This window comes from Scophthalmus maximus, chromosome 17 (assembly GCF_022379125.1).
Source record: "Scophthalmus maximus strain ysfricsl-2021 chromosome 17, ASM2237912v1, whole genome shotgun sequence".
Lineage (NCBI taxonomy): Eukaryota > Metazoa > Chordata > Actinopteri > Pleuronectiformes > Scophthalmidae > Scophthalmus > Scophthalmus maximus.
The window spans coordinates 822,224-850,219 of record NC_061531.1 but is presented as its reverse complement, the minus strand read 5'-3'; the positions used below and the strand labels follow the sequence as shown (position 1 = coordinate 850,219).

Sequence of the window (27,996 nt, the reverse complement as noted above, 5' to 3'; positions counted from 1 at the left end):
GGGAATGGTTTTGCGTGTGGTACTAACGCTATGCTCAATTTATAATATGAAAATTTTACAAAAAACATAAAAGATGTAAATAGGCACATCCGTCTATATTTAATTGAATAAATGCAAGGACAAAAACGACAACTCATATTACATAATACTGACATAGCACACTGTCGGTATATCATATTGCTAAAACATGCCCATATAATAAATGTAAAGAGCAAATGTGTAAAGATATTATATAAGGATCCTAGGATGTTTTCATAGTATTATGCAAAGTACTTTCACATTGTCTGATGTAATACGCTTTTCTTTTACAACATTTCAGAAATACTCTGGGTATATACAGATACAGACCTACAGTACATACAAACTCATGACATGAGAGGGACTGACATTGGTTTCATCTCTGTGTCATTCAGGAGACTTTCTTTGTTTGTCTTGGGACCAACGGGGTCACTAAAAGGATGCCAAAGGACCAAAAGACGCTGTTGAGGGCAGAGGATTCAACAATTAAACAACACAATGATCATCAAATTAATATAATATACATATCCGGCTGATTAAAATACATTACAATAAAGCAGAATGAAAAATTTGGCCAGATGTATTGGCGCTCTTACCTGTCTGAGGGAGCCCTTGGTGAGGCAGATCTTGCCAATAGCCCAGAGGGGTGTCAGAACTATAGAGGATAGGGCCATGGCCCAGCCCAGATAGTAGGCCCAGTCTGGGTACACATAGTCCCCAGATGTCAGGGGCTTGTAGTCCACAAATAAGCCTATGAAGCAAACCTGAAGGAAAACACACAAAAAACCCACTTGTGTGGACAGGCACACTGAACTAACACCATGGAATCTCCCAGTCTAATGGAAGTACACATTTTCTTTTACTGTTTTCTTTTGGATTGAATGTTGTGTTGCTTATAAAATGAGGCAAGCTGATACTGAAATGTTAGCTGATACAGGTTTTGGCCTGGTGTCAAAATTATTAATTGTCCATGCAAAATAATTTAGTAATTGCTGCAGCTCTTATCTTCTTTGCTTCAGACTCCAGCAGCTGTTCAGAGTGTTTAACTCACCATGCAGATCAGAGGGGTGAAATAACGCCAGCACAGTTTGAAAAAAATCCCTGGCCTCTGTCCTGTCATATCTTCAACTGCATCACATAACCGTTCAGCCCCTGAATGATAAATATAGTCAGTGTGTTAATAGTTTAAAAGGACAGACCATTGTTTGACAGAATGTTTCATTACATTTTTTAATGAAAGAAAATAAAATAAAAAATCATTAAACAACAACAAAGAAAAAAGGTATCATCCCACTTGCGCCCTCCACCACATGACTTAATAATAATAATAATAAATTGCGTTTATAGAGCACTTTTCATTTCTAAAATCAATCTCAAAGTGCTACAGAGTAGAAACAAGATAAAAGAAATTTTAAAAAATAGGTTTAAAAATAAAAAACATCGGTGGGAGAAAAAGTACAGACTTTAGGGGAATGCTCGTTTAAAACGAAAGGTTTTCAGACCCTTTTAAAAGAGAGAGTGCTTTGTGGAGCCCTCAGGTGGTCTGGAAGGGAATTCCACAGGCGAGGAGCGGCTGAGCAGAAGGCTCAATCCCCCATGGTTTGGTTTCCAGAGTGGATGTTGGGTGAGGAGGTTTGTGGTGAGTAGATCTTTCAGGTAAGGAGGGACATTGCCATGGATGCACTGATAGGTGAGTAGGGGGATTTTGTAAACATTTAAAAGTCTTATTGCAGTTTGGAAGAAGCTTTTGCAGAACCTGAATGTTCTGCTGCATATGGACCTGTACCTCTTTCCTGAGGGCAGAAGGGTGAACAGTCTGTGGTTGTGATGGGTGGGGTTTTGTATGATCCTGGTGGCTTTGGACAGGTGGCGGGTGTGGGCGATATTCTCGATGGATGGGAGAGGGGAACCAGTGAGGCTTGTGGCTTCACCACCTTCTGCAGGGCCTTCCATTCTGAAACATTGCAGGTTTCATACCAGATGGAGATGAAGGGGCTTTGAAAGGTCAAATGACACTCAAGCCATGTCTACTCCATCAACCCGCCAACCTGGAAGTCCCCCCTACTACCATTTTAAGAATACAAAATGTTTTTTATGCATTTTATTATGGCTTCAAATATGAAATATGCATTCCTCTCATAATTTCCTGTCCTGGTGCATCAAACTGTGCTGTTGTTAAAGTATTCTTGGTTTTCAAAGCAACCTCAATTTATATAATCTAGACAAGTGCATATTATATATATTTTTCTGGGGGAGGACCCCCAGGCTCCTGCAAATGATGTGACTTTCCAAGTGTGATCCCCCATTTTAAGCACATAATTAGGCATCCATCACAGGTAACACTTACCAAAGGACCACCCAACTGCGACACACTGGACCAGAGCCACAAATAATAAACATGCTCCATTAGCACCATAGTAATCAACCAGCTGGAACAGATAGATTCCTCCCTGGAAAACAAGGAACATGGACATGCAATACATTTAAAATGTATATAGTCCTCCACCATTAGAATTGTGTGAGTGTTAGGTGTTGTGTTTGGGTAAGGTTTTGCCATTGTGTACTACCTTAGTGGTGAGGAGGATCTGTATGATGAAGCAGACAGAGCAGAAGAGGAGAAGGAAGATTTCTCTACGCCAGGGTTTGCCCATCGTTCCTGGGAAGATGTCAATCACTGATGATGTGATAGCTTCCAGTCCTGTAAACTATCTCACATAAACAGACAGAAAGAAGAAAAACGTCATCACTTTATCAAACATGCATTAAAAAAATAACCAGTAAATAATTAACCAAGCACAATTTAAAGCATACACCAATAGAACATGACTGTTGGATTTGGACCACACACCCAGCAGCATGGATGGGGATTATGCGCCCAGGCTTGCACACTAGCAAAAAAAATGAATGAATATAAAATGAAAGAAACATGGGAACATTCAGCAGCTACTTTGCTGCGCTCAGATGGGTTTACAGCACCACATCCATCAACCTTCATTGGAAGACAACGTGACAAAGGCCTGAAATCCCAGATGAGGACATTTACTTTGTAGCCACACACCAAGCATGATTAAAATAAGTGATAGAAAACAGTGGGTCATCTTATACCACTTTCTCCTTCAATTGAGAGGTCCTCCTTATCTTACCGTTGTGTCCAGCCCCAACATAATGAGCATGATGAAGAAGCAGACAGCCCACAACTGAGGCAGAGGCATCATGGCGACAGCCTGAGGAAATGCTATGAACGCCAGCCCAGGTCCTGGGAGGAAAGTGGAGACATTTGAATTCATCTTCACCATTTGCTTTGTTTTAGATCTTTTTCCCTTTGTAGCAAATTGTGAGGCTAGGTAAGTTTAGTTTAACAGAGACAGTAGCTTTGAGCTATAAATCATACCTGAATGGACAACTATGTCGATGGGAATTCCTTGGGAATGGGCCATGAAGCCCAGAACTGAGAAAACTGCAAAGCCGGCAATGAAGCTGGTACCGTTGTTGAGTACACACAACAATAGACTGTCCCTGCATGCACCCAGGCACACACACACACACACACACAGACACACACACAAAAAACACACACACATAAAAACAAGAGAGCAGATTTGAGCTGCACTGCATCCATTTATTATTTCTCCTGTATTGTTATGATACAGAGATAAGTTCTTAATTATTTTTTCATACATTTTTTGTGTATTTTGTACCTTTGATTGCAACAGTAGAGACAGACAGGAAATATGGACTGTTGTTGAATGTTTAGACTTTTGAGCAATACTACAATTACACAACTTCATCAATGTGTTGGTGGAACCACTGATCACATGGTTTACCTGTAACAGTTGTTCTTGAATTTGTTATAGCTGCTCAGAGTGATTAAGGTCCCTGCTGATACTCCATAGGAGAAGAAGACCTGACCACAGGCTTCCATCCATATCTGATTTTCAAAGGTGAAAAACCATGTGTAAGGTCATGTGTGTCACAGTAGTTGCTGTTTTTTTATCTACATTCTTTATTCTTCAACAACAATAATTGGCCCAAGGTTTGACTGTACAACATTAAACACATCTATTAGTCACATGGCATCAGTGTTTTCACAAATGCCACCTCTCAGACAAAACATTGTAAAGCTTCATGATATAGCCAAGGTGTCTCACCTGAATGTCTGCCAGACGAGAAGGTTCTGGATACAGGTAGTAGACCACACCGTGCCAGGCTCCTGGCAGAGTTAACCCCCTCACCAGCAGGATGGCCAGCATAACATAGGGGAACAATGCTGTGACATACACCACCTGGAATTTAAATTATTGATGGGGTTATGCACCTGTTAGTGTTGGTTATTTCTTTGAGTATTTTTAAGAACGTTTCAAGTCCACGTTTCAAGTCCATGCACTGTCAGTAACACATTTTTTTTTGCGATTGCTAAACAACAGTGGGCACAACTGGTGCCACGCGCAAAACTCTAACCACAGTCTGCACAGCAGCAGTTCATGTGGACCAAACTGTAGAATTCGTTTTCCATTGCTTGAACAGCTTTCAAAAGTCTAGAAAATTATACCATGACTTCAATCATAATCTGCACAATAATGTGGATTAACAGCACTTTGTTCAAATGCTAACACACTGCTGTCAAGCTGTTAACAACACATTCAAAACAGAATGGATTTCAGTCTGGTGCATTTCAAACACTGCTGATTGCAATTTCAGCTGAAAGCCTAAGCAGATGTCTTGCTTTAGACTTGTTAGTGAACACATACAGTACCAGTGAAAAGTGTGGACACGCTTTCCCATTCAAGTGAATGAGAAAGCGTGTCCACACTGTTCTCTGGGAAAAGCTCACAGAGAGTTTTCTTGGAAATGGACAAAGGCAGGTTTGTGGAAGGAGAAGAGAGGCAGGCAGAGTGTGGCTGCGTGAATACGTAGAAGAAGACAACCTGCTGTAATTTCTGATGAAATAATGGCTACACGTATTGACCATGTTGTGAATCATGGTCTCACATTGAGGGAGGCAGGGTTGAGGGTGCAACACAATCTGCAAAGATCTACAGTTGCATCTGTAATGTGAATTTTCCACCGAACAAACACGTGAGAGACACATCCGTAAATACATAAATGATAACATTACAGGAATTGATTTCTTTAAATATACTAACAGTTTTGACTGTAAACGGCACTCCAGAAAGTTTTCCTGAGGTGCATGGCAAGAGACGACATCCAGTATGATGTTGATGAAAACTTGTGGCCTGATGCTGGAGAGAGGCAGGGTTAGCCCCACAATTCTTTGTTACTATAACGTACTTTTTTCCCCAGTAATTACGTAAATTACTACAGACAAAATGAAAATACATATATCCTGTCTGTTTTCTGTCCTGGTTCCTCAATGATGGAACGAGCTCCACATTGACATCAGGAGAGCAGAATCCCTTCAATGTTTTCGTCGCAGACTGAAAACTCACTTGTTCAGACTTCACCGCAGTCCGGGAATTTATTACATTAAACAAAAAAAATAACAACAAAAAAGCACTTAATTACAAATAAGCACTTGACGCGATTTTTGCCTATTTGATAAATGTTCATGTACATAGAGTACATATATCTTATCTCTTGATATTCATTCCTTCTTGTTTACCTAAAAAACTGGTAAATAAAAAGTTCTGTGTGAAAGAATTTCACTCTTTTCTTGAAAGAAAATATTGATTTGTGTGAAGTCACTCAAATTATTCAAACTGTAAGGCATAAAAGATTCTAATTTCTGTATTGGTGTTTGATGGTAGTGTTTTTACCCTCAGTGTGTTCTGAGTGACAGTGTGTGTTGTCTCAAAATGATTGTTCAAAGTGTTTCGCTGCACTGAGCCTGTTTTGAGACGTGTGTGAAACGTTGTGTTGTTTGGAATGAGTTTTGCAGGTGATGTGAACTGTTCAGCTCAGGTGACTGTTGGTAATGCAGACTGTGCTTTGACTGGTTAGGGCAGTCAGACAGTAGCAAAAGCGGAAAACACAGTGGCAGGATCTGAAACAACAGAAAAGGTGAGTAACAAAAAAACAACTGAAATAATAAGAGACATGAGACATGACAGTACCAGCAGTACGTGACTCAGTGTGCACCAGTGTCGACAGTAACTATTCTCATCAGTATTGATGTTTCTTTAAAACTCAGTTCCTTCCTTGAGGTCATATTTGTTTAGGTGCGGTGCATGAGACAAAGCCTGAAAGGGAGGGCTTTTATAACCTTAACCATACAACACCAGCGACCATAAAATCTCTTCCAAAATGTCAAAGACAATTCTGAGAATATAAACTAGTTTTATACCAATCAAGCCTGATCTAGCTTGTGTACCTTTCCTGTGGAGCGGACACCTTTCCAGATGCAGAAGTAGCAGGCCACCCAACAGGCCAGGAGGCAAAGCAGCAGCTCCCACTTTACTGTGCCAACCTCATCTATCCCCCCAGACATGGACAACACTCCCCTCCTGTTCAGATACAGACAGTACGTGGTGGTCAGACGTGTTAAGATTTGCTGTTTTCAACAAGGACAGAATGTACTTGATCAATTTATGTCGCCCTATGTAATTTATAATGAGCTTGGTGTAGATCATATCCAACTTGGTGTGACAAAACTGACTCACTCCCAGAACTCAGAGACTGAAGACTTGGTGAAATTTCCGGATGTCCAGTTTACTGTCTGGTTGCCACTGTGTATAGCAGTCCAGTTTTCAGAGGTATGGTCCACACATCTGTCTGTTGATAGGAAAACAGAAATAACAGGCCTCATTCACCAATATCTTAATAAGTTTTAATATAAGTATAAGTTTGTGTGTCCTTAAAGCTGTACTTAACAGAATTCCTAAGAAAACTCTACGTCAGGTCAATGACGTTTTAAAAAGCAGCTGCAGAATTGTTTGCACCTGCGTCCTATGTTGATGAATCCCACTGTATTCGTAGATTTGCAGCACCTTTCTCATGAGTCTCTCTCCATTTTTATACCAAAGGCAGCTGCTGTTAAATCCAGTCTCGGGATTGTTGTCTCTTTCAGCGGTGACACTCTGGACATGCCGATGATGAATGAACAGTGTGTTTCACCGTTTGTATTAGTTTCTGTGTTTTGACCCCTTCTTTTTCAGTTATTGCCATGTCACGGTGATGCGGTCGTCTTGCTCATGGGCATGCTGTCTTACTTAATGTTGTGGCTATCTTTGTTCTACATTCTACTTATTCTTCATTTAAACTTACTACTTTCTTTAACCACTTTTCAAGGACGACAATAGACTGTATTATATGTTGATTCGGCTCGGTTAAAACGGCAACGTTAAAACAACCATGTTGCTCTAATGTTATCCATTTATTTACAACTGAAAACTGTCACAATAAAATTCATCTTCCTATTCACTTGTTGCGTATCTATGGAAACTACAAAGGACGGTAACAGAAAATTATAATAAATTCATAAATGAGTCGTTAATATACCGCAAACTCTTTGTTGACTCCAGGTCAAACTACAAAGAACCTGGGTGTGAAACCGGATGACCAGCTGTGCTTTCCTGCCAACATCGTAGTGACGACCCGCTCCTGCAGATTCATCCTCCATCATCAGGACAATACGTCCGTTCTTTACCGAGAAGGCGACACAGGCATTAGTACAGGCTCTTGTCATCTCATGCCTCAACTACTCTTTCTAGCTGGTCTGTAGGCTTGCACCATCCCACCTCTGCAGCTCTTCCAGAATGCAGCGGACCGGCTGAACCAAAGTTCTCCCACATGACACCGCTTCTCCGCACCTTGCACTGGCTCCCGTTGGTGGCTCGAATCTGGCTTCAATACATGATGGAATTGAGGCTCATTGTGGCAGGAATGAATCCTGCCCCAAGGCTCACTACTCTTTTCTGAATTAGTGCGCATGTTAACACTTCCTGCAGAAATAGCGACCAGCAGCAACACAGCGCCTGCTGTGTCTAAGACTGTAGAAATATGATGAAATGCCACCTCACAGGACAGATCAAATGCATTAACAATGCTGTTGATTGAAAAGCAACTGACACATGACATTCCTGATTTCAAAAAAGCTGTGATCGAAACATTTGCGCATCTGAAAGATCAGCGAGGCGACTTCCAGGTGAGGTTGCAGGATGAGACGGTGACATGACAGTAGCAGGCCTATTTTATTTACTTTTGTATATGCTCATACACTTTATATGTTTCAGCTCCTCAAAAAATGTCACATTTATCTTATTTTCTCTGTTGTTCAACCGTGTTTATAGTGGGTGTTTTTTTGTCACGCACACTGGTTATAGTCTTTTATCTTTGAATTGTATTGACTACTGCAGCATTATATTTGGTGCTGGCTGGTATGTTTATGTACTGTCTATTAATAGGTATGTGTAATATACTTAATTATTCAAATAACCATATGAAAAATGGGCATGGCTATCAATTGAGTGCCTGGAGCCAGTGTCTGCCCCTCTAGAATTTATGACGACGGGACGCTATTGCATCTAGGTCTGCAACTAACAACTATTTTGATAATTGATTAATCTGTCAATTCTTTTTTCGATTAAAAAATGATTAATCAAATAAAAAGAAAAAAATTACATTTTGTCCTTTCCAGCAGTTTATTTGAAAAACAACTTACTACTTATAAATTATGTAGCCATTTTATATTTAATTTGCCTCTACTCAATATACCTTAAATAAGGTTTGAACTAGTCAGAATGGTGTTGTAGATACGATGCACTTGAATTATGACATGTCAGAATTTAATTGTAGATATCTAAAACTGGAATTAAAGTTAATTAAAGTCATGATTCCACTGAATTGTAGAAACCTCACACACATGAATGGCAAAGGTAGTTGGAATTTTACTAACCAAAATTGAATTACAGATGTATAACACTGGAGATTTGAGATGACAAAACTTTATTGACAAAAATTTAAGTTAAGGTTTTGACTATTCAGACTATTGTTATAGATATCTAACATATAAATTCTTACTAGTCACAATGAAACAAGTTGAAATCAAGTTTTTGATATCAGTAATGTCATGCATGACCGTGACTTCACCAAATGTGTTCTTTGACCTATGGTCCATGTACCAGCCACTATGAAGGAGGCAGAGTTTATCATCTATACTGTAGCCAGCCACCAAGATGAGTTGGCTGCTTTTGGGGAGCTGTCATGTCGTCCATCTGTACATAGGCTAGAGTCTATAAACTGATATCTAAATATGCCTATCTGAGTTGTGGACGAATCGTCGTACATATCAATTGTAAAAAACATGCTGACCTGTGTTCCAAGGATTGTTGCAGGTAGCCCAGGGTAGAGTGCCTCTGAAACAGTAGATGAGGTAGAGGAGGGACCAGGCCAGGATCATGATGTAGATGGTGGCATACAGCTGGATCACAATGATAGAATAGCCAGCTCCTGGAAGGAGAAAAGAATCCTAAATACAGTACCATAGTTCAAGCCCCATTGTACAACAGAGAAATATGACACCTCTGTATCTGTGATAATACTGCTCACAACCATTGATACATTGCAAAGTATGTATTATGTGTGCACCCATAGGTATATGGACATATACAAAGTAAGTTTGAGTATTTGAACATTGCAAAATGTGTCAAGTCCCATCTTTTAAATCTAAAATGTAAACATCAGATATAGCCTCCAGCCTGTTAAGGCTGTTATATAAATTTGCGAAGGGAAAATAGAGATACAACTATGAGTCAATAAATCTATTAGATGGTCATAAAAAACGTGTCAAACACTTGTTGTTCAGTTTCAGTATTTGAAGACTGTGAATATTTATGAATTTTTGGCTGTGCTGTAAAACAAGATATTTGAAGACATCATCTTGGCCTGTTGGATATTATGACAATTATGAGATTTTTCACTATTCTCTAGTCTCATTTTATAATATATTATCTGCAGATGAATTGCTAATGATGATAATAAGATATAGGGAATTGTGAATGACATTTCTTGATTTTGTGGGGCCACCGTGGCTCAGGAGGTAGAGTTGGTCCACTAACATGAAGGTTGGTGGTTTTGAGCCCAGCTTCCCCTAGTCCGCATGCCGATGTGTCCTTGGGCAAGCCACTTAACCCTGAATTGCCTCTGATGGCTCTTCCAACAGTGTATGAATGTGACAGAAAAAGCACGACACATAAAACCGCTTTATGAATGAGTGTGAATGGGTGAATGTCTCTTGTACTGTAAAGCACTTTGAGTGGTCAATTAGACTAGAAAATTGCGATTTAAAATACAGTCCATTTACCATTTGACTTTGAATATTATGATCATATAATATACATATCATAGTTTGGAGGTTTTTTAACATTACATTAGATTCATTTAGCAGAGGCTTTTGTCCAAAGCAACTTACAATAAGTCCATTCAACCATTAAGATATTACACAAAAGTGCAAGAATACATGAACATTTATCAAATAGGCAAAAATCGCGTCAAGTGCTTATTTGTAATTAAGTGCTTTTTTGTTGTTATTTTTTTTTGTTTAATGTAATAAATTCAGGGACTGAGGTAAAGTCTGAACAGGTGAGTTTTCAGTCTGCGACGAAAACATTGAAGGGATTCTGCTCTCCTGATGTCAATGTGGAGCTCGTTCCATCATTGAGGAACCAGGACAGAAAGCAGACGGGATTTAGATGAGTGGTGGTTGCCCGGCCCCTCGCAGTGAGTGAGTAGCAAGCCGTTTGGCAGTAGCAAAGTGGAGTGGACGGGCTGGGGTGTAACGTTTGATCATTTTCTGGATGTAGGAAGGGCTTGTACCATTTGGAGCCCGGTAGGCGAGTACCAGTGGTTTTTACTCTGGAGATATAGACAGAAATAATGACTACCTATTGATAGTGGGCAGATCTTGGTCCAACAGGTGATGGCGCCTTCCTGTGTGTACTGACCAATCACAGTCTCCAGCAGGAACAGTGGTACACCACACAGCAAAGCAAAGAAGAGGTAAGGCAACAGGAAGACACCTGGGCACAAAGAAATACACAACATCAGCTGATGATAAAATGAGTGACAGTGATGACTCTGAAACAATGTGACATCCATCCAACCACTGCTGGTTAATATTCTGTCATTTGATTTCACACTTAATCTACAATTGCTTTCAATTCTAATCCAATTCACAATCGGTAAGACTTTCTGATATGCAGGAAATGTTTTTGTAATTAACAGTTAATGATAAAAAAAAATATGTGAAGGGGTGATAACATGTGTCCTTTTGTCAAAATAAAATGTCCTACAGTAAATATTATTTTTACCAAAGTCGTCTGCACAACTTAGCATGCTTTTGTAATTTGTAAGGAAAAATGTATAAATTAATTAGGTATTGTTGATGACTGGATGGGAAGTCAGAGCATCAGCAGAGTTATTACAATTTATCCTGAGGGGAACATTGTTCTTTTGCATTGAATGGCAGGAAACAATGTACTGAACCCAAGCTCAAGAGAACAAAGTAAAAATATTCAGGAGTATAAAATCTATCAAATCAAAAATGCCCTCCTGACATGTTTGCAGGCTGGCTATCAACAACCCAGGTCACTAACAAAATACTGATACACAAAGTTTGGTGTCCGAATGAGATTTCTACATGAACAGAGTGTGCAGGCTGAGTAGAGCAGAGTGATTGAACTCATGGCAGCAGGGGATACTGAGATGGAGATGTTGGGCTGCTGTCAGCAGCCAGAAGGGGCCAAGGGTTTAGTGCTGGTAACAAAGGATATGGAGACAGGCAGTGGTATGACGGCTAAGCACAGCAAGTACACAGACATAGCAGGTGATCCACTAGGTTGAACAGCGTTCTTGCAGAGTGGTAGTTGAGTCAGCAATAATATAATGTCTGATTAAGGAGGATTGGTTGATTGCTGCAGCTTAGGTGTGCAGGAGTGTTGGCTGAAGAATGAGGAGGCCTGAGGCCAGCCACACCACACAAGCAGACAAAGCCAGCAAACACATACTCCCAGCAAACATAACTGTGTGAAACAGATTCTCATAACATTTCATTCGATTTTTCAGTCCAGATCAAAGTCATTGACAAATCTGACTGGCTGACATTGTCATTGATTGAGTTAAACTTTACCTAACTGTAATTAACAATATGTAACTGCTTTGGTTTTGTAACAATTCAATTCATTTCAATTTTTACAATGGTTACAAGGATTCAAACGAAGATTATACAGTAGACCAGGTGTAGCAAAGTCTTTACTTGAGTTCCTAAGGTAACAAACAGGTAGTCAGCCCAACAAAGGTAATTAAAAACAGGCATGGTGTAGGGGAAAATCTAAAACAAGGTAATCAAACAAAAGCCCATAGGAAGCAACACTAGGAGAAACGAGAGAGCTTGCAAACTGAGCTAACAATTTAAATCTGGCACTGAAAGAAAGAGTCTGGCTGGGAGTCGTAACGGAAGGTAATGGTAACCCCCTTGATAGCCATTCACATGAAAGGGAAAACGTCCAGTTGAGGAAAAATTGTGAGCATACTCAATACAAACCATTTGTTGAGTCCACAATGAGGGCTTTTGAGAATCTCCAGCTCCTGATTATTAAGTCTCTCTCTGTTCATTAGAAGGTGTGGCCCGTCCATATGGGCAGTTGGGGCAGAGCCACACTCAATAAAATCATCCACCCCAAAACATAGTTCCTCCTCATGAAGTATTTTCCCACAACAATACATAAGTGTAATGGTTTTTATAATGACAACAGCAATGATAAAGGCACCAATTAATAGTACTACGACTACCACCACCACTATTAATACTACTACTAATAATAATAATGATAATAATAACAATAGTAGTAGTTGTTGAGTAATGAGTTTGTTTTGAGTAAAGGTTATAGATGAGCATGAGTTAATATGTCATAGTCCACATTTAATTGCCTTGATTTTGGTTCTTTTATATTAGTTGTCTTAACCTTACAGGGTTCTGGGTGAGTGACTGCTGTAACAGAATTGCAGAGAAGCACGTACAGTAAGAACTACAAACAATGGTTCTTTAGAGTATAGTCATAACAAAGATTAACAATCAGCACCTTAAAGTCTCATGGTCAGGGTTATGTCTCTCTAAGTGGTACATACGGAGCTTGGATCTACAATGTAAGTCTGAGCCACGTGAGAATATTTGGGTTAAAATATGCAATGTGAAGGACGATTTTCAGAATATTGTGTTTGTGGCAGTACACAGAGTAAAAATTTATTGATCATCTCTCTTCTCCTCAATATACTGATTCTGCATAAAACCAGAATCCATCACATTTAGTTTGAATGTTTGGAAGCTCTGTTTGCTAATCATCACTAAAGACAAAATTAAGGCATGTGGAGTTGTGGAGTTTTAGTCTGTTTGTTTAGGGGATGACACACTCAAGGCATCATAAGTGTTGAGTTGGCTCAGGCACAGGTTATGTCTGCCCCTGGTCATGTGGACCCATTGGGTTTAGGGAACAAATGTTATATATATATACAAATGAATTCTGGTTTGTGTTTGCTGCAGTTAGGTGAGATTGATTTGTTTCTCAGCCAAAATATATATTCTTTCTGTTTCTCATTTAAGAAGTTCAGAATGACACAATTAATAAGTGTCACAACCACACAGCTTCGGCTGGATCCTACACTGAAATAAACATGGCTCACCCAGTCTCTACACAATTTCTCAGATGCTTCAGCGGAGAGGTGTGTTTCCTGTAGGAAAATATCTTTTTCCTTTTAATTGGATGTCCTAGGCCCCTCCCATACGCACGTGTTAAAAATACATACACAAAAGAAACAGCTACCCCACCACTATATGGTTATGATACATAACCTGGTCAAACCCTTCCATCCCAAACAACCCCCCCACCCGGACATAGCGCGTAACACTGAACCCTGCGCTTCTCCCTTGAACAGAACACTCTTGACAGTCCATGATCGTCGACTGACTAAGTGACTAACCCCCCATGACATGAAAAAAAACAACTTGAGGTCACTGCCTATACAATAAAATATTAAAATAAAATAGGGGGACTTCAGTGGCTGGTCCATAGATTCACACATTTTTACGAGCGAGGGGAATGGAGAGGGAAAATAAAGGACAAGAAAAAATAAAATTAAAATAAGTGCACAAGGAGAGAGAGAAAAAAAAAGAGAAAAGAAGAACGTCTACAGTTTCCAAAGTCCGTCTCACATGTAGCTGTGTTGAGGCCGGGCCCACATACCATATTGTAGGACATTACCTCTGCAAATCAGCAATACACAAGTGTTACATTTACTCAATTTCATATTTGCAACACATAATACATTTTCAGTTAATGTATTGATCTGATTATGCAATTACCTAGTTATGTATGGCAAAGTATTCATTTTAGAATCAATCATCACTTCCCAGGTAAGGCGTGGTAAAACTACAGCTGCTATCAGCCAATGTGTTTTATTTTTTACTTAATGGTTAATAGTGATTTAATGTCTGCGGTTTGTTAACATATTACAACGGAGCAGAACACTGAAAATTCCCTGTAAACCTCTTGATAAATGGTCAGGTTGTTTTTCACTGGCATGGTGGAGTGGCTGACATTTTTGCTGGAGAAACCATCAACAGCAAGGACATGGGTCACCCAGAACATCAGCAATTTCTCATTTTGGTCGAGGTGCAATTTGTGACCCACATACTCTGCACTATATGGCACTGGATTTAAGTTCCTTGATCTCTGATGAATAAAAACAAAACAAGTTATTGTTCTATGTTGTCACAGCAATCTCCAGCACAATACAGTGTATAAGCCTTTTTAATAACACCTACATTACACCGATCTGCGGGGTATGGCTGGTTAATATGTCTGAGGGCACGACCAACACGCCCCTCTGATGCTCTGATTCGTTTTGAGGCCAGGTAACCAGTCATCATTGTTCTTCCATATGCAGGTCCAGTCTGAAAAATAAATAAATAAAAGGAGATCTAATCAATGGGGTCTATTCAACTGAATTCATTCATTGTACCAATCTGTTATCACATTGCATACAGATTTTTGTTATATATATATGCTATATATAACTACATTTTCTGTCTTCACAATGAATTCAAAACAGTTTGAATGTGTGTCGGTTGTATGTTCAAACAGGCAAATGTACAGATATTTCATTTCATTTTATACATACCAAGATATCATTTCTTCACTGAAATTCAAAATCGCATCAGGTAAGTATGCATGGATAGCAGCTACAGCCTTTTTCTGTCTAGCTGTCAATATAGACACATTTCTATTTTTATAGCCACATTTCTATTTTTTGGAGAAAATTTATGTCACAAAACCTATTGATGAGGAGGTCCTCACGGGGCGACACCTGCTGGGCGTCTACCGCAACTACCTTTGGTTCCATCGACGCCAGTGATCTTTCTAATGATTGAAAACAGACTTCACTGTCCACTGGACATCCTGAGGGAAACTTACCCCGTGTTTCATTTTCGAGAAATGGTGCTGAGCAATTGAGGGCATCTTTCTAGCCAATCAGAAGTAAGGGGGCACAGTAGACCCGCCCACCAATGAAAATGGAACATCGGGTGGTATACATGTTCATCAGTAAGAAGAGTGAAACAAGAAATCGAGCTAAATTCTTGTTTTTGTTTTTCTCGGCTAAAAACGAAAAAAACAACCCGTTTCTGGTTCCTGCCTGTGTCAATTGTACCAAAAAAACAAACGGTTCAAACGTACCTTGGTCGTCCGGCAGGGTAGAGGAGAGCGAACTTCATGTTGCGCTCGTGTAAGGCCTTCTTACATTCACGGAATTTATCTCGTTTCAGCTGCTTGGCTTGTGAAAAATCAGGGAAGATCATAATGCGGTTGCCTTCCTAGCTCAGCTCAGATGAGCTCTCTGTCGGCTGAGCGCAGAAAGCAAACCAGGATTGTTTGCGGTCTCTCCCCCGGGTTTGGTCGTGGTGTCGGGGGCTCTGTGCGCCCGGTCGATCTCCGGTGGCTGCGCGTCTTCCTCCCAGTCGAGCACAGATGTCAGTAGTTTCTGCACAAACACCACCATATCCCCGCGTTCTTGACCTTCTGGGACACCCACCACACGTGGATTATTGCGCCTGTTGCGGTTCTCCATATCTTCAAGTTTATCGCGGAGGTCGTCCACCTCCGCCTTTGTAGCCCTGGGGTCGGCTGCTAGTGACACCTGCCTTTCTTTATCTGCATCCTCCAGCCATTCCACTCTTTTCTCCACATCTCCCATTCGCGATATCAATGAGGTTAATTTACCATTAACCGAGGCTGTGGTACGACGAATGTCCTCGGCTGGCTAAATCGTTGGGTATTTTTTGCAGTGCGAATGTCCTCGAGGCTGGCTAAATCGTTTGGTATTTTTGCAGTGCCAATGTCCTCGAGGCTGGCTAAATCGTTGGGTATTTTTTGCAGTGCCAATGTCCTCGAGGCTGGCTAAATCATTGGGTATTTTTTGCAGTGCGGTGTAAATGTTAGCAATATCCTGACCAACAAGTGCCGACGCATTATGGCCTCCAGAGCAGCCGCCGTCGTCCTCTTGGTGTGGCTGAGACTGCAACATATGTTTCTTGATGTCCCCACTTTTCAGCTGCTTAGACATCTTATATGATCAGAAAAGTTTAAAAAGTGTAAAACACGTCTTTATCCCTATTTAAAACAATAGTTACAGGATAAATAGAATGATGCTAGTCGGAGCCTCGGTTCAGGCATCCATCTTTACCAACCGCGTCACGTGACTCCATAAGTATCAGTCTGGTAGAAATTAAAGCAACTGTTATACTACCCCCCTATCCCCCGATATGTTTACAGTACATGTCACTAACCCTGTTTGTGTTTTCTATCTCTCCTAGTGTATCTCTGACCCCAGAGCTGCAGAACCCAAACCCGTCATTATTATTGTCATTATTAATATTAATATTAATATCATCACTAATAATAACAACAACATAATTGTATTTTTTAATTATAAGTATCAGTCTGGTAGAGATTTAAGCGGCAGTTGTACAACTGTCCTCTCTCTCTCTTCTCTCCTACTGTCTCTCCCCCCTCCCTCTTTCTGCTCACCTCTCCTCTCTTCCTCATTTCTCTCCTCACCCCAACCGGTCGAGACAGATGACCGCCCACAACTGAGTCCGGTTCTGTCAGAGATTTCTTCCTGTTAAAATGGAGTTTTTTCTCTCCACCGTCGCCAAGTGCTTTGCTCATTGTGGGATTTGTTGGGTTTTCCCTTTAATATTGTAATATTGACCTCACTATGTAAAGTGCCTTGAGACAATGTATGTTGTGATATGGCGCTATACAAATAAAATTGAATTGAATTGAAATTGAACTCCCGATAGAACCTATTTTTTAATTATGTGATTGTGCTTGCTATAAAGTAATAAATGAAAGTTAAATCTGAATTCTTTTGTTAAACCTCACTGTACTAAAAGACCACGCCTCAAACACACCTCATTTCTGCACGGAAAGTACTTAAGCTCCCTTGATCCGTTTCCTCTCTCTTTGACTCAGTTCTCACATGAACAGTGTCAGACATGCAACATGCTCAGGACACTCCCGAAGTCCCAGTATCTTCCTCATCTCCTGTTCTCCCACCTCACTTGCTCTCTCGCATGCGATCGAAAATCCTTACTGCCCAACGCTCGGAGCATTACCCTCACCATCTGGTTGCCGCAGCTACACGAATCCAACATGCCTACACTCTGGCCTCCCCTAACCTCCAAACAGATCCAAACCAACAGTCACTCGCATAGGACACTCTGCTAGACGAACTACCCTTCCAACACTCCAACAAAAGGCAAAGACATTCAAACTTTTCACCGATTCTCAGAAAAAACATCAGTCGGGTTCCGCGAGCCTCCAGCGCACTTCCGGGTTCCAAGCATTGCACACCCGATGACAGCGCATTTTGGGGGTTTTCTCATCAGCTCCATTTAGGGCCAAGTCCCATCATATTCTCACAAACGCTTCCTCTTTCCAATCAGTCTTTTTTCCTCTGTCTTCCCTCACTTGCAAACAACCCGAGCACACGCAGCCCTCCTTTGTCTTCCCCCAATCACAAACAACCGAGAACATGCATCCCTTCATCCCTTCGTCTTGTCTCGTTTCTGCCCTCAACGGTTCTATCGGCTAACATCCTACATTTCCTACTTTCCTTCTACACATTTTCCCGAGGTGTTTATGGTTTCAATCGCAGTTTCAAGTCTTCCTCATCACATCATGTTCATTTCATAAAATTACAGTTGCATTTAGACTGTCACTCCCTGCACGATCTCTTAACCGAACGGTTGTAACTTCCACTAAGCTCCATGCCTCTCTTAGCATTCTTTCCCTTCACTCAAGGTCTTATCTCTGTCCAGCATCACCAGATATGCCCATTCAATTCCTGAGTCTAACTTCTGCTCAAATCTGCGATTCCCCAGTATCATACTCCATACCTTCATCCATTTCAAATCGTAGCCGCCTCCTCCCCCTCCAAATAGGGAATCCCTGAAGTGGCGCTGTGCTAGGTGGCAGCCTGTTGCAGCAGCTCACGGTGTTTAGAACTTTTTTATGTCTTTTATTTGCCTTTTTGTACTTTTTTATTTCTAAATCTTTGGGACCACTGCAATAGTGATGACAACAATGGCTGGTGTCTGTTTCAGAACGTTTCTCGCTGTTTCACTGCTACTTTCTTTACTCTTGGTAACGGGGAGCCACGCACAGGGCAGCGGGTGCCTTGTTTACACACGTGACCAGCTGGTCGCGGAGGAGACGCCGGGGTTGCAGAGCGGGAGCTAAACGTAAAGCAAATAGGAGTAAACATAAACCAGCCGTTCCAGCGGTGATCATGGGGAACGTACGGTCTCTTGGGAATAAGACGGACGAGCTGGGCATGCTTATCAAGACCCAGAGGGAATATGAAGTGAAGCCTGGAGCTTTATGGAGACGTGGCTGCACCGTGGTGTAATCCCGGACATGTAACCGTGAAGGAGCGTCTCTGCAGCCCGGACATTGAACTGCTGGCCGCCGGGCTGCGTCCGTACTATCTGCCGAGGGAGTTTACGTCTGCCATGAAGATCGCTGTTTACATTCCTCCATCAGCTGATGCGGAGGTAGCTGCTGACGTCATAGACGCCACAGTCTCACGTCTACAGACGCAGCAGCCCATGGTTATTACTGGGGATTTCAACCATGCAACACTGGACAAAACACTCCAAAACTTTCATCAGAATGTTGACTGCCCCACCAGGGAAAACGGAACACTGGACCTCCTGTATGCAAACACCAAAGATGCACACAGTGTCACCGCCCTCCCCCCAATCGGCAGATCTCATCACAACCTTGTCCTGATGACTCTATGAAAATATGTCCCTCTTGTCCAGCGGCAGCCTGTGTTCACTAAGACAGTGAGGAAGTGGACTCAGGAGGCCAATGAGGCACTGTAGGACTGCTTTGAGTCTACGGAGTGGGATGTGCTATGTGAACTACATGGGGAGGACATCAACAACATGACTGACTGATAGTGACCTGAAAGAACTTCTTAACAAGAAGAAGAAAGCCTTCAGGTCGGGGGACAGACTCTAGCTGAGGGGGCTGCAGCACGAGCTGAGGGAGAAGCTGAGGGGGAGTAAAGACTCTTAAAGGAGGAAGCTGGAGGCCAAACTCCAGCAGAACAACGTGAGGGACGTGTAGTGCTTCACAAAGTGGAGGACCTGATCATTTGGTCCTTTGTTCCAAAGACAAAGGAACAGACTGGAAAACTCTGATGCCCAGAATGCTTCACTTATCACACCTTGGTGTGAACTCTCCTCCAAGCTCCAGCTGCCATTGGTCACTGTGTGCCCCAGACCCCAGGGGGTCATCTGGCCCATAAAACCCCAGCGCACCCAAGCGCGCGTGCTGGAACAGGAACCCCGAGCACAGTATGTGCACTGCACCGCACATCTGGTGAATTTGGTTGTGCATGACGTCGCCCAAAACATCCCAGCATGTCGCAACTTTATGACTCTCATTCGTGAATTGATAACCCTGCTCAGAAATTCACCGAAACGTCTCGCCTGGTTCCAAATGTTTCAAGGTAAAGAAGCACCATCTTTGAAGCCTCTGTGTCCGACGCGCTGGACTGTGAAGGCGGTCTCTTTGCAATCCATTGCCTCAAACTACAGTGCGTTGATTGACTTTCTAGAGGACCTGAGTTCAAACGAAAAAGGTGATGCAGGGGGTAAAGCCAGTGGACTGTCTGTGCACCTGCAGAAATTCAGGACTTTTTTTTCTTTGAAACTCATGCTTAACTTCTTCTCTTGCATGGAAACGGTCAACATTGCTCTCCAAAAGCATCAGCTCCACAGACAGAGCGCGAGGGAAATGATTGACACAATCAGAGGTGACATGAAGGCTCTTCGGGAAGGATTCACTGAATTTTGGGAAAACACTACTGCAGCAGCCGATGACTTGGGTTTGGAAAGCCCGGTTTTGCCCAGACCAAGAAAAATTCCCCGCCGATTGGAAGACGCAGGTGCGCCGCTGCACAGCTTTAAGACACCAGAAGAACTGTACCGACAACAGCACTTCCAGGTTATGGACACAGCATCAGCATCCCTGGATTGGAGATTTAGTCCTTCTGCATTCAAACACATGCAAGATGTTGAGGAATTTGTCACTGGAAAAGGCAACTGCAAGATCATACGGTTTCACCGGGATGATTTGGATGAAACCAGACTCATCGTCATATGTGCATGGACATAGCAACACAGCGAGGAGTTGCTACTTTTCAGGATGTAGTCAACTTTCTCAAAGGGGATCAGGGGGAGTATTTGAGAACACTGTTGCCAGAGGTCACAAAACTTGTGAAACTTGCCCTGACTGTCCCTGTAACATCAAGCACTTCAGAGTGGTCATTTTCTGGACTCCGGCGCCTGAAAACCTATCTGCGGTCCACAATGGGGCAAGCAAGGCTGAACCACGTTGCAATACTGAACTATCACAAGACATTGTCAAGGAGTAGGAACCTGGAAACAATCGCGGACCAGTTTATAAAACGCACCGCTACCAGGGGCAACACATTCCTTACCAAGAACTAACAAGAATGGTGAGTGACAAAACAATACATTAAATATGTGTTATGATATAGCCTACTGTGGTACTATGTTTTAAAGGATGTGTTGGAATGGTTTTGAATTGTGGATTTGGTCCATGATTTGCTTTTATTTGAGCCTTTTTGCTATTGTTTTGGTGGTTATGATGATTTCTTTCTTGGTGTGTGTTGTTAGTAAAACTTTTGATTTAACCTACAACTATATTTGTCTCTTTAAAAGCCAGTTGTGATCATTGACAGTATAATTAATATCAGGTTGTGATTAATGAATGAGTTCTATGATAATGTAGTGGAGTAAAAGTATGTAGTTCTTCTTTATAATGTATTTAAGTAAAAGTTGAAATAAAAATTAAAACTCAAGTAATGTATAGATACTCCCAAAATCTACTACAGTACTACCACTGATGCCAGCTCACATCAGTTGATGGCTCAGCTGATCCTCTCCCACACATTCAATTGGAAAAGCTCATATTGCGCGCTCTATTTAAGCTGCTTTAGCCATATCATCAGAGGAGGATGATATGTTCCCTCTGGGGCAACAGGGCACAGTAATGAAGTAAAATGAACGGAGATTTTCAGTAGGGCAGTGGCAGCTCCGAATATTGATATGCAGCCAGATCAGGAACCTGTCCCCTCGCAATTCGACAAGGCCAAGCGCTGCCAAGGCTCGTGGACCGGGCTTTGGCGTCTGCCAAGTTTGGGCCTGGTGCTACCAAAATGCCATATTAGGAATAGGAGGCTCACCACTGTGCTCGCAATGTGCCAGGTGCTTTGGAGTGTTGCCGGCCTCAGCCATGTATGAGCAATCACGGACAACCTGAAGAGTCAGCTGGATGCAAAGCGGCGGGACAAGTTTAGTCAAGGTGGAAGAGGCTTGAGTGGCCAAGGGCCACCCCAGCCCGTGCCTCAGTCCTGACACATCCCCCTGAGACCGGCCACACATGAGGCTGCTAAGCAGGACACTGGTGAACAAGAAAAAACTGTCAAATAAGAGAGGAAAACACAGAGCTTAAATACTAAAGGGAGCGGAGACAATGAGATACAGGTTTGACACATTAGGTCAGGTATGGGTAATCAAGCAAGGAGCAGACAGGATGATCAGGAAGTTGAGTGAATAGTAAAAACCAGACTACAAACAATTTAGATAACAAGAAAGTAATTTAACTACGCAGATATGCACAAGGAAGGTAATCCAGACACAATTTAATAGACAAGACCGCAACCAACTTGAGAAAGATCTTTAGAACTATGTAAATTATATTAATGCAAGTGTTAAACTCCCCATCCCAGTTTCCATTGGATGTCAGTTATTACCATGAAGAGATTAAACACTTTAAAGGTGACCATCCCTCAACAGTTTGCCTATCAGCCTCTTCTGGGTGTGGACGAAGCTGTCATCTATCTGCTGCAGCGGGCCCATTCGCATCTGGATGGTGTTGGCAGCACTGTGAGAATCACTTTCTTTGATTTCTCCAGTGCTTTCAACACCATCCAGCCACTGCTACTGGGTGACAAGCTGCAGTTGATGGGTGTTGGCGCGTACCTGGATCACTAACTACCTGACAGGCAGGCCGCAGTTTGTACGACTGGGCCGTGTTCTGTCTGACATGGTGGTGAGTGGTTCAGGAGCTCCACTGGGGACTGTGCTGTCTCCTTTCCTGTTCACCGTATACACCACTGAATTTAAGTACAACTCTGAGTTGTGCCACTTGAAGAAGTTCTCTGATGACTCTGCAGTGGTTGGGTGTATACGGGATGGACAGGAGTGAGAGTACAGAGCGCTGGTGGACGGTTTTGTGGAGTGGGCGGGAACAAATCACCTGCTGCTGAATGTAGACAAGACCAGAGAGATGGTGATCGACTTCAGGAGGAAGAGAAAAGCTTCACAACCCCTTTTCATTCTGGGGGAGGAGGTAGAGACAGTGGAGGACTACAAGTAACTCGGAGTCAACATCGACAACTGACTGAAATGGAAAAGCAACAGCCTGACTGTGTACAAGAAGGGGATGAGCAGACTCTTCTTCCTGAGGAAGCTGAGATCCTTCAATGTGTGCAGCAGGATGTTGGAGATGTCCTATCTGTCTGTTGTTACCAGTGTACTGTTCTTCACTGTGGTCTGCTGGGGGAGCAGCATCGCGGCCAGCGACATGAACAGATTTAACAAACTGATCAGGAAAGCTGGCTCCGTAATAGGTCCATATTGTCCCTCATGGATAACCCGGATCATCCTCTCCACCTCACACTGGACAGACAGCAGAGCTCCTTCTCTGAAGCCCCTTTCACACTGGCCAAAAAACCCTTTTAAACCCCCTAACACCCGGCGTTTTCTGCAGTGTGAAAACGTTTAATCGGCATTCAGCCCCAGGTCAAATGACTCTGCAATCAACCCGGGAATTAATCGGCTTCACCTCCGATCAGCATTGATGTGAACCTCACACCCGGGTGAACCCGCTAATTTGCGCGATGACGGACGCAACGCAGGCTTGACTCCTCCGTCGGTAACTGCTGTTACCTCACCAGCTGTAGTTAAGAGACCTCTCGCATGTAGCTAACTCGCTCAGCCTAGCTTTGGGTCATTGGTGGTAACAACTAACACAATCCAGATCATCGATGAGCTTTAGAACGGGGCACTTTATTTCAACCCTTTGGCGGACATACAAGGCCTCATCAGGCAGTCTCTCATTACACAGTGGCCATAAACTGTCGGTAACATGGAGGATGTGCAGAGCCCATTCTCCTTGTGGCTGCAGCTACGTACACAACAACAGGCCAACCTTCTTCTTCTCTCATACACACACTTCACAACCCATAAGGCCACCTGCTTAAAAGGCCAGGCTTGGCTCGTGACAAAGCTTGTAAACTTTGAAAGAGTGACAAGTACAAGATGGAAGGTAGCGGTGACCACCGGCTCACTGGCGACCATACTTTCTGTTGTTTACTACACTGTTCTTCTTCTTTGTTTTACGGCGCGCACCGCTCTCTACCGCCATCTATGGCCGCCAACTGTCACTACACAATCATCAGACCCTGGTCTGCTCGCAGTGTGAAAGAGGCCAATTGCCGATTAAAAAAAAAACCTGGGTCTACGCGGTAATTTTAGTGTGAAAGAGGTATAATAGGCTGATTCAGCTTCTCTGTCACAAGGACCGTTACAGGAAATCTTTCCTGCCACAAGCCATAAAACTATACAACACCTCACCTCTGGCTGACAGATAGACCTTGTTCCACTGTCAATACTTCATGTAAATTTTGTGAATTTATTATTCTTAATTTCATTTTTTTTTTTTTTGCCAATTCGTATATTTTAAATTCATTGTGTAAATATTGTATATATTTTGTGTGTTGTGTGAAACGTGCTGCTGCTACACCAGAAATTCCCAGCTTGGGATGAATAAAGTATTTATCTATATCTATCTATCTATCGCATTAAGCTTAATTCATTCATTCATGACCCTTCGTCATTTCCTCCCTCAACCTTTCATCCTGTCCTCCCTCCTCCTTTTCCTCTTTTACATCATCTCAACATTCGTACATCTAAATAAACATGGTTATTCCTAACTGAGAGGTGTGGTCATTGTTAGGGAACTTGTCTTTGGCTTCTATGATCCATGTTTGTAAAGACCAACACAGAGGTGGCACCATTTTTGGAGGATAAAGACTGAAGCTGAATGAAGATTTGCGCAAAGGAGCTTTACAAAGGGGCATTAGAGATCCATACTTATACACGTCATTTCTAACAGTAGATATATAGATAGAACAATAGTTGATTCACTTTTTTTAGCTCAGTTAAACCAAAACAGTTCGGGGTATTTGTGTGAGGTATAAAGTAAATACTTAACACACCAGCATCATACTCGTAGAGTCTAAGTGCTTTAGGGGGATATCCTCATTTGTTATCAGAGAGTTACGGAGTGATTGATTGAAATGGAGGCATGTGTAGACTTTAATTCAAGTAATTTTCACATTTTGTAGCCTGCATGTGATAACATCTCAATCATATTGGCTTTTAATTAAGATTCTTGCGTACACGTGACAAAAACACTTTCCTCATGAATTTAAAAGCCTCCCTAACTTCCTGCTGCCACAGCGTGACATTTCACCGTAAAAATGTCCTTGAGTATCAACTCATAATCAATGTGCGCCCAATATACACTGCAAAGGCTTGCGCTGCTGAACACATCCCCTTTAGCCATGTTAGTTTAAAAACAGAGCTTCTAATAAACACACGGAGAGTTTATCACACTAAATAAATATAGCCTAAGTAATATTAGATCTTCAGTTGAATTCAATAAAGATTATTTGATTCCCAACAGAATCCCTGACAGTGTTTTACTTTCTATCACTGCAACTCGGAAATAATATGTGTGACGATAAATATAAATCTTTTATAAGAAAAATGACACACTGTGCAACATATCTGATGATTATGAAGGAACATGTCTGATTCACCTCATCACACATCACTTCTCTTCTCTGCTTCAGCTGCGGAAACAGTCTGACATCACTTCAGCTTAATAGTTTGATCATTGTCAAACAAAAGATCATAAATATTCAATAAATAGTAAACTCAGGTTTCATGTACCTCTTCCAAAGTCAAGTTCAGGCCCTTTTCAAGGTCGATTTTCAAGCTTTGACCACTTTCAACAAATTTTTAACTGAAAATTTGAAAAAACATTTATCTTTGAGTCAGGCTCTCAATCGGCTCATTGACCTTACACAGTATTGTGCAAATCAAAACAAAACAACCTGAGTTGACAAACAGAGCATTGACAACACAAAATAGTGTAAAAATAATATTGGGCAAACCAGGTTAGGCCAAAAGTTGCATTATATGCATACCTCTATTTAAGTGTTGGATGAGAGCTAACAAAAGATTTGATGGTGCTTGTGGTCCTGCTGGTTGTTTGATATGGATTAAAGAACCATGTGGATGGTAGAAGGGTGACTCCTGGTGCTACTCCACTGGCTGCTTCCACTGCACTGTCACTCTCTACACTGCTGGTTGTTGACGTGGATGTAGCTCTGCTGTGTTGCGTTTCTGTTGGAAAAAGAATCCACCACTGCAGAACCTTGATTTAGAAGTCTTCTCATCAGATCTTGATACGTTTTTCCTAAATTACATCAAAAATAGGAGAAATATTTTTGTCAATAAAATTATCAGCAATGTGCTGAAAATGATATTTGTCAATCAACTTTGTTGCTGCATGTTTTATGGTAGACACCCTCAATGGTCAACATTAAAGCGTTGAATCTTTTCATGGTAATAACTAACATACAGTAAGTCTTTGAGCCAATGACATCTGCAACTGTCACTACATTCCAGGTCAGAAGACTTTGACAGTGCACAAGTACCTGCCTGATATTCTTGAAAAGAGAAATTGTGCTTTTTCTTCTCCATTTATTTGTATATGCATTTGTCGACTGGAGTAGCGAGCAGTGTATATGTGGGTCTCATACCAGCAAGGTTATCATCTCTGCTAAATACCCACATATACATAGCATAAGAACCCCAGGGAGGATGAGGATTCTTCCAGGTATTTATCAAACCCACTGGTGTTCCCAAAGAAACCAAGTCAAGACTTGATTGCAAATCACATGAAAATATAAAGTAATGACTGATTACAACTTTGCTACGGTACAGCATATATAAGTTGGCTAGTTATGCATTGGGCTAACGTTCGCTGTTAGCCCAATTTTTCAGTTGCTTTCAGTTGCAGGAAGTTACTAACTTTACCGATACTGTGAAGTAACGTTGACTATGTTCACTTAATATTCCATTAATGAGTGTGCCATAATTGACATGCAATAGAAGCATTGCCACATTATCACACACAGTGCCTCTCAATCATTTAGCCTGCAAGTTCGCCAGCTAGTGGTTAGCATAAACAAATTAGCAACAACGTGTAATGTTGTCCAACTCCAAAATGCTGTATTACGACATACCTTTCATGTGACTCAAGAGCGCAGACTCCGCCATTGTGGATTTGGTCCTGGTCTTTCCAGCCAACGCTCATTAAAACAACGTCCCGACATGTTGGTGCAATGATCTCTGACTCAGTGTGTCTTCAGGAGGCGGGGTCACACATGAAAACAGACTCTGCCTTATAAGCAAACTATTCAGTCACATAGCTATTTGTTGTAGAAAAAAACATCAGATACAATTTAAGCATTTTCAAGCACTCTATGCAAAATTCAAACACTTTTCAGAACTTGAAAACACAACTTTAAAATTCAAGCATTTTCAGGGATCGCAAGCACCCGTACGAACCCTGTAAACTTGACAAATTCCTGTGTTTATTTAAAATATATTTTTAGGCTGACTTTATATTTTGAAAAATATTTTTAGTGGTTCTTTCCTGTTTTAGTGATTTGATCATATACAGTAATTACATTTCACTTTGGAGAATGTCCCTTTTAATGTCGTTTTAAGAATTCCCCTGCTGGTATCAGCATATTTTTCTTGTAACATTCAGAACTTTATTCATGGTTCTTCTGACGACGTCGCTTGTAATTAATGACTCCGCCTATTCCACATGAACGTGCCCGTAACATGATAGGAAAACCCAGGATTAATTGAGAGAGTTGATATCCAGCATCCAGCAAGTGCGGATAACATTATCAACAAAAACAGACTGTTGGAAATATTTGGCACTTTCTTAGCTTCACTTAACTTTTTATTAACATCTTCCTCTGGATGGAGTCACAAAATATATCCATAATTTATCTCATGTTAGTAATGCCAAAGAAAAGAATATGACATATACGCTGTTAATTTTAGTCAAACTTTGTGTCCTCCAGCTTACCTCCTCCATTCTTGTAGCACAGGTAGGGGAATCTCCACACATTGCCCAGGCCCACCACATTGCCTGCTACTGCCAGAATATATTCCCTTTTCTTCCCCCAGTGTTCCCTCTTTTCCACTTTGGTGTCCAT

At 41.7% G+C, this 27,996-nt stretch overlaps 1 protein-coding gene across 1 annotated transcript; it reads right to left on the bottom strand.

The window, feature by feature from the left end:
* Positions 1 to 76: 76 nt before the first annotated feature.
* LOC118289368 (sodium- and chloride-dependent GABA transporter 3-like) lies at positions 77 to 27,996 on the bottom strand. The gene is made up of 14 exons (XM_035616326.2): positions 27,867 to 27,996; positions 10,857 to 10,991; positions 9,286 to 9,423; positions 6,636 to 6,747; positions 6,347 to 6,479; positions 4,167 to 4,301; positions 3,843 to 3,946; positions 3,410 to 3,534; positions 3,162 to 3,274; positions 2,586 to 2,723; positions 2,366 to 2,468; positions 1,070 to 1,170; positions 615 to 782; positions 77 to 479 (listed from the first exon to the last, which is right to left on the bottom strand). Exons 1-14 carry the CDS (start codon positions 27,994 to 27,996, stop codon positions 366 to 368), a joined length of 1,749 nt encoding a protein of 582 aa, XP_035472219.1. The 3' UTR covers positions 77 to 365.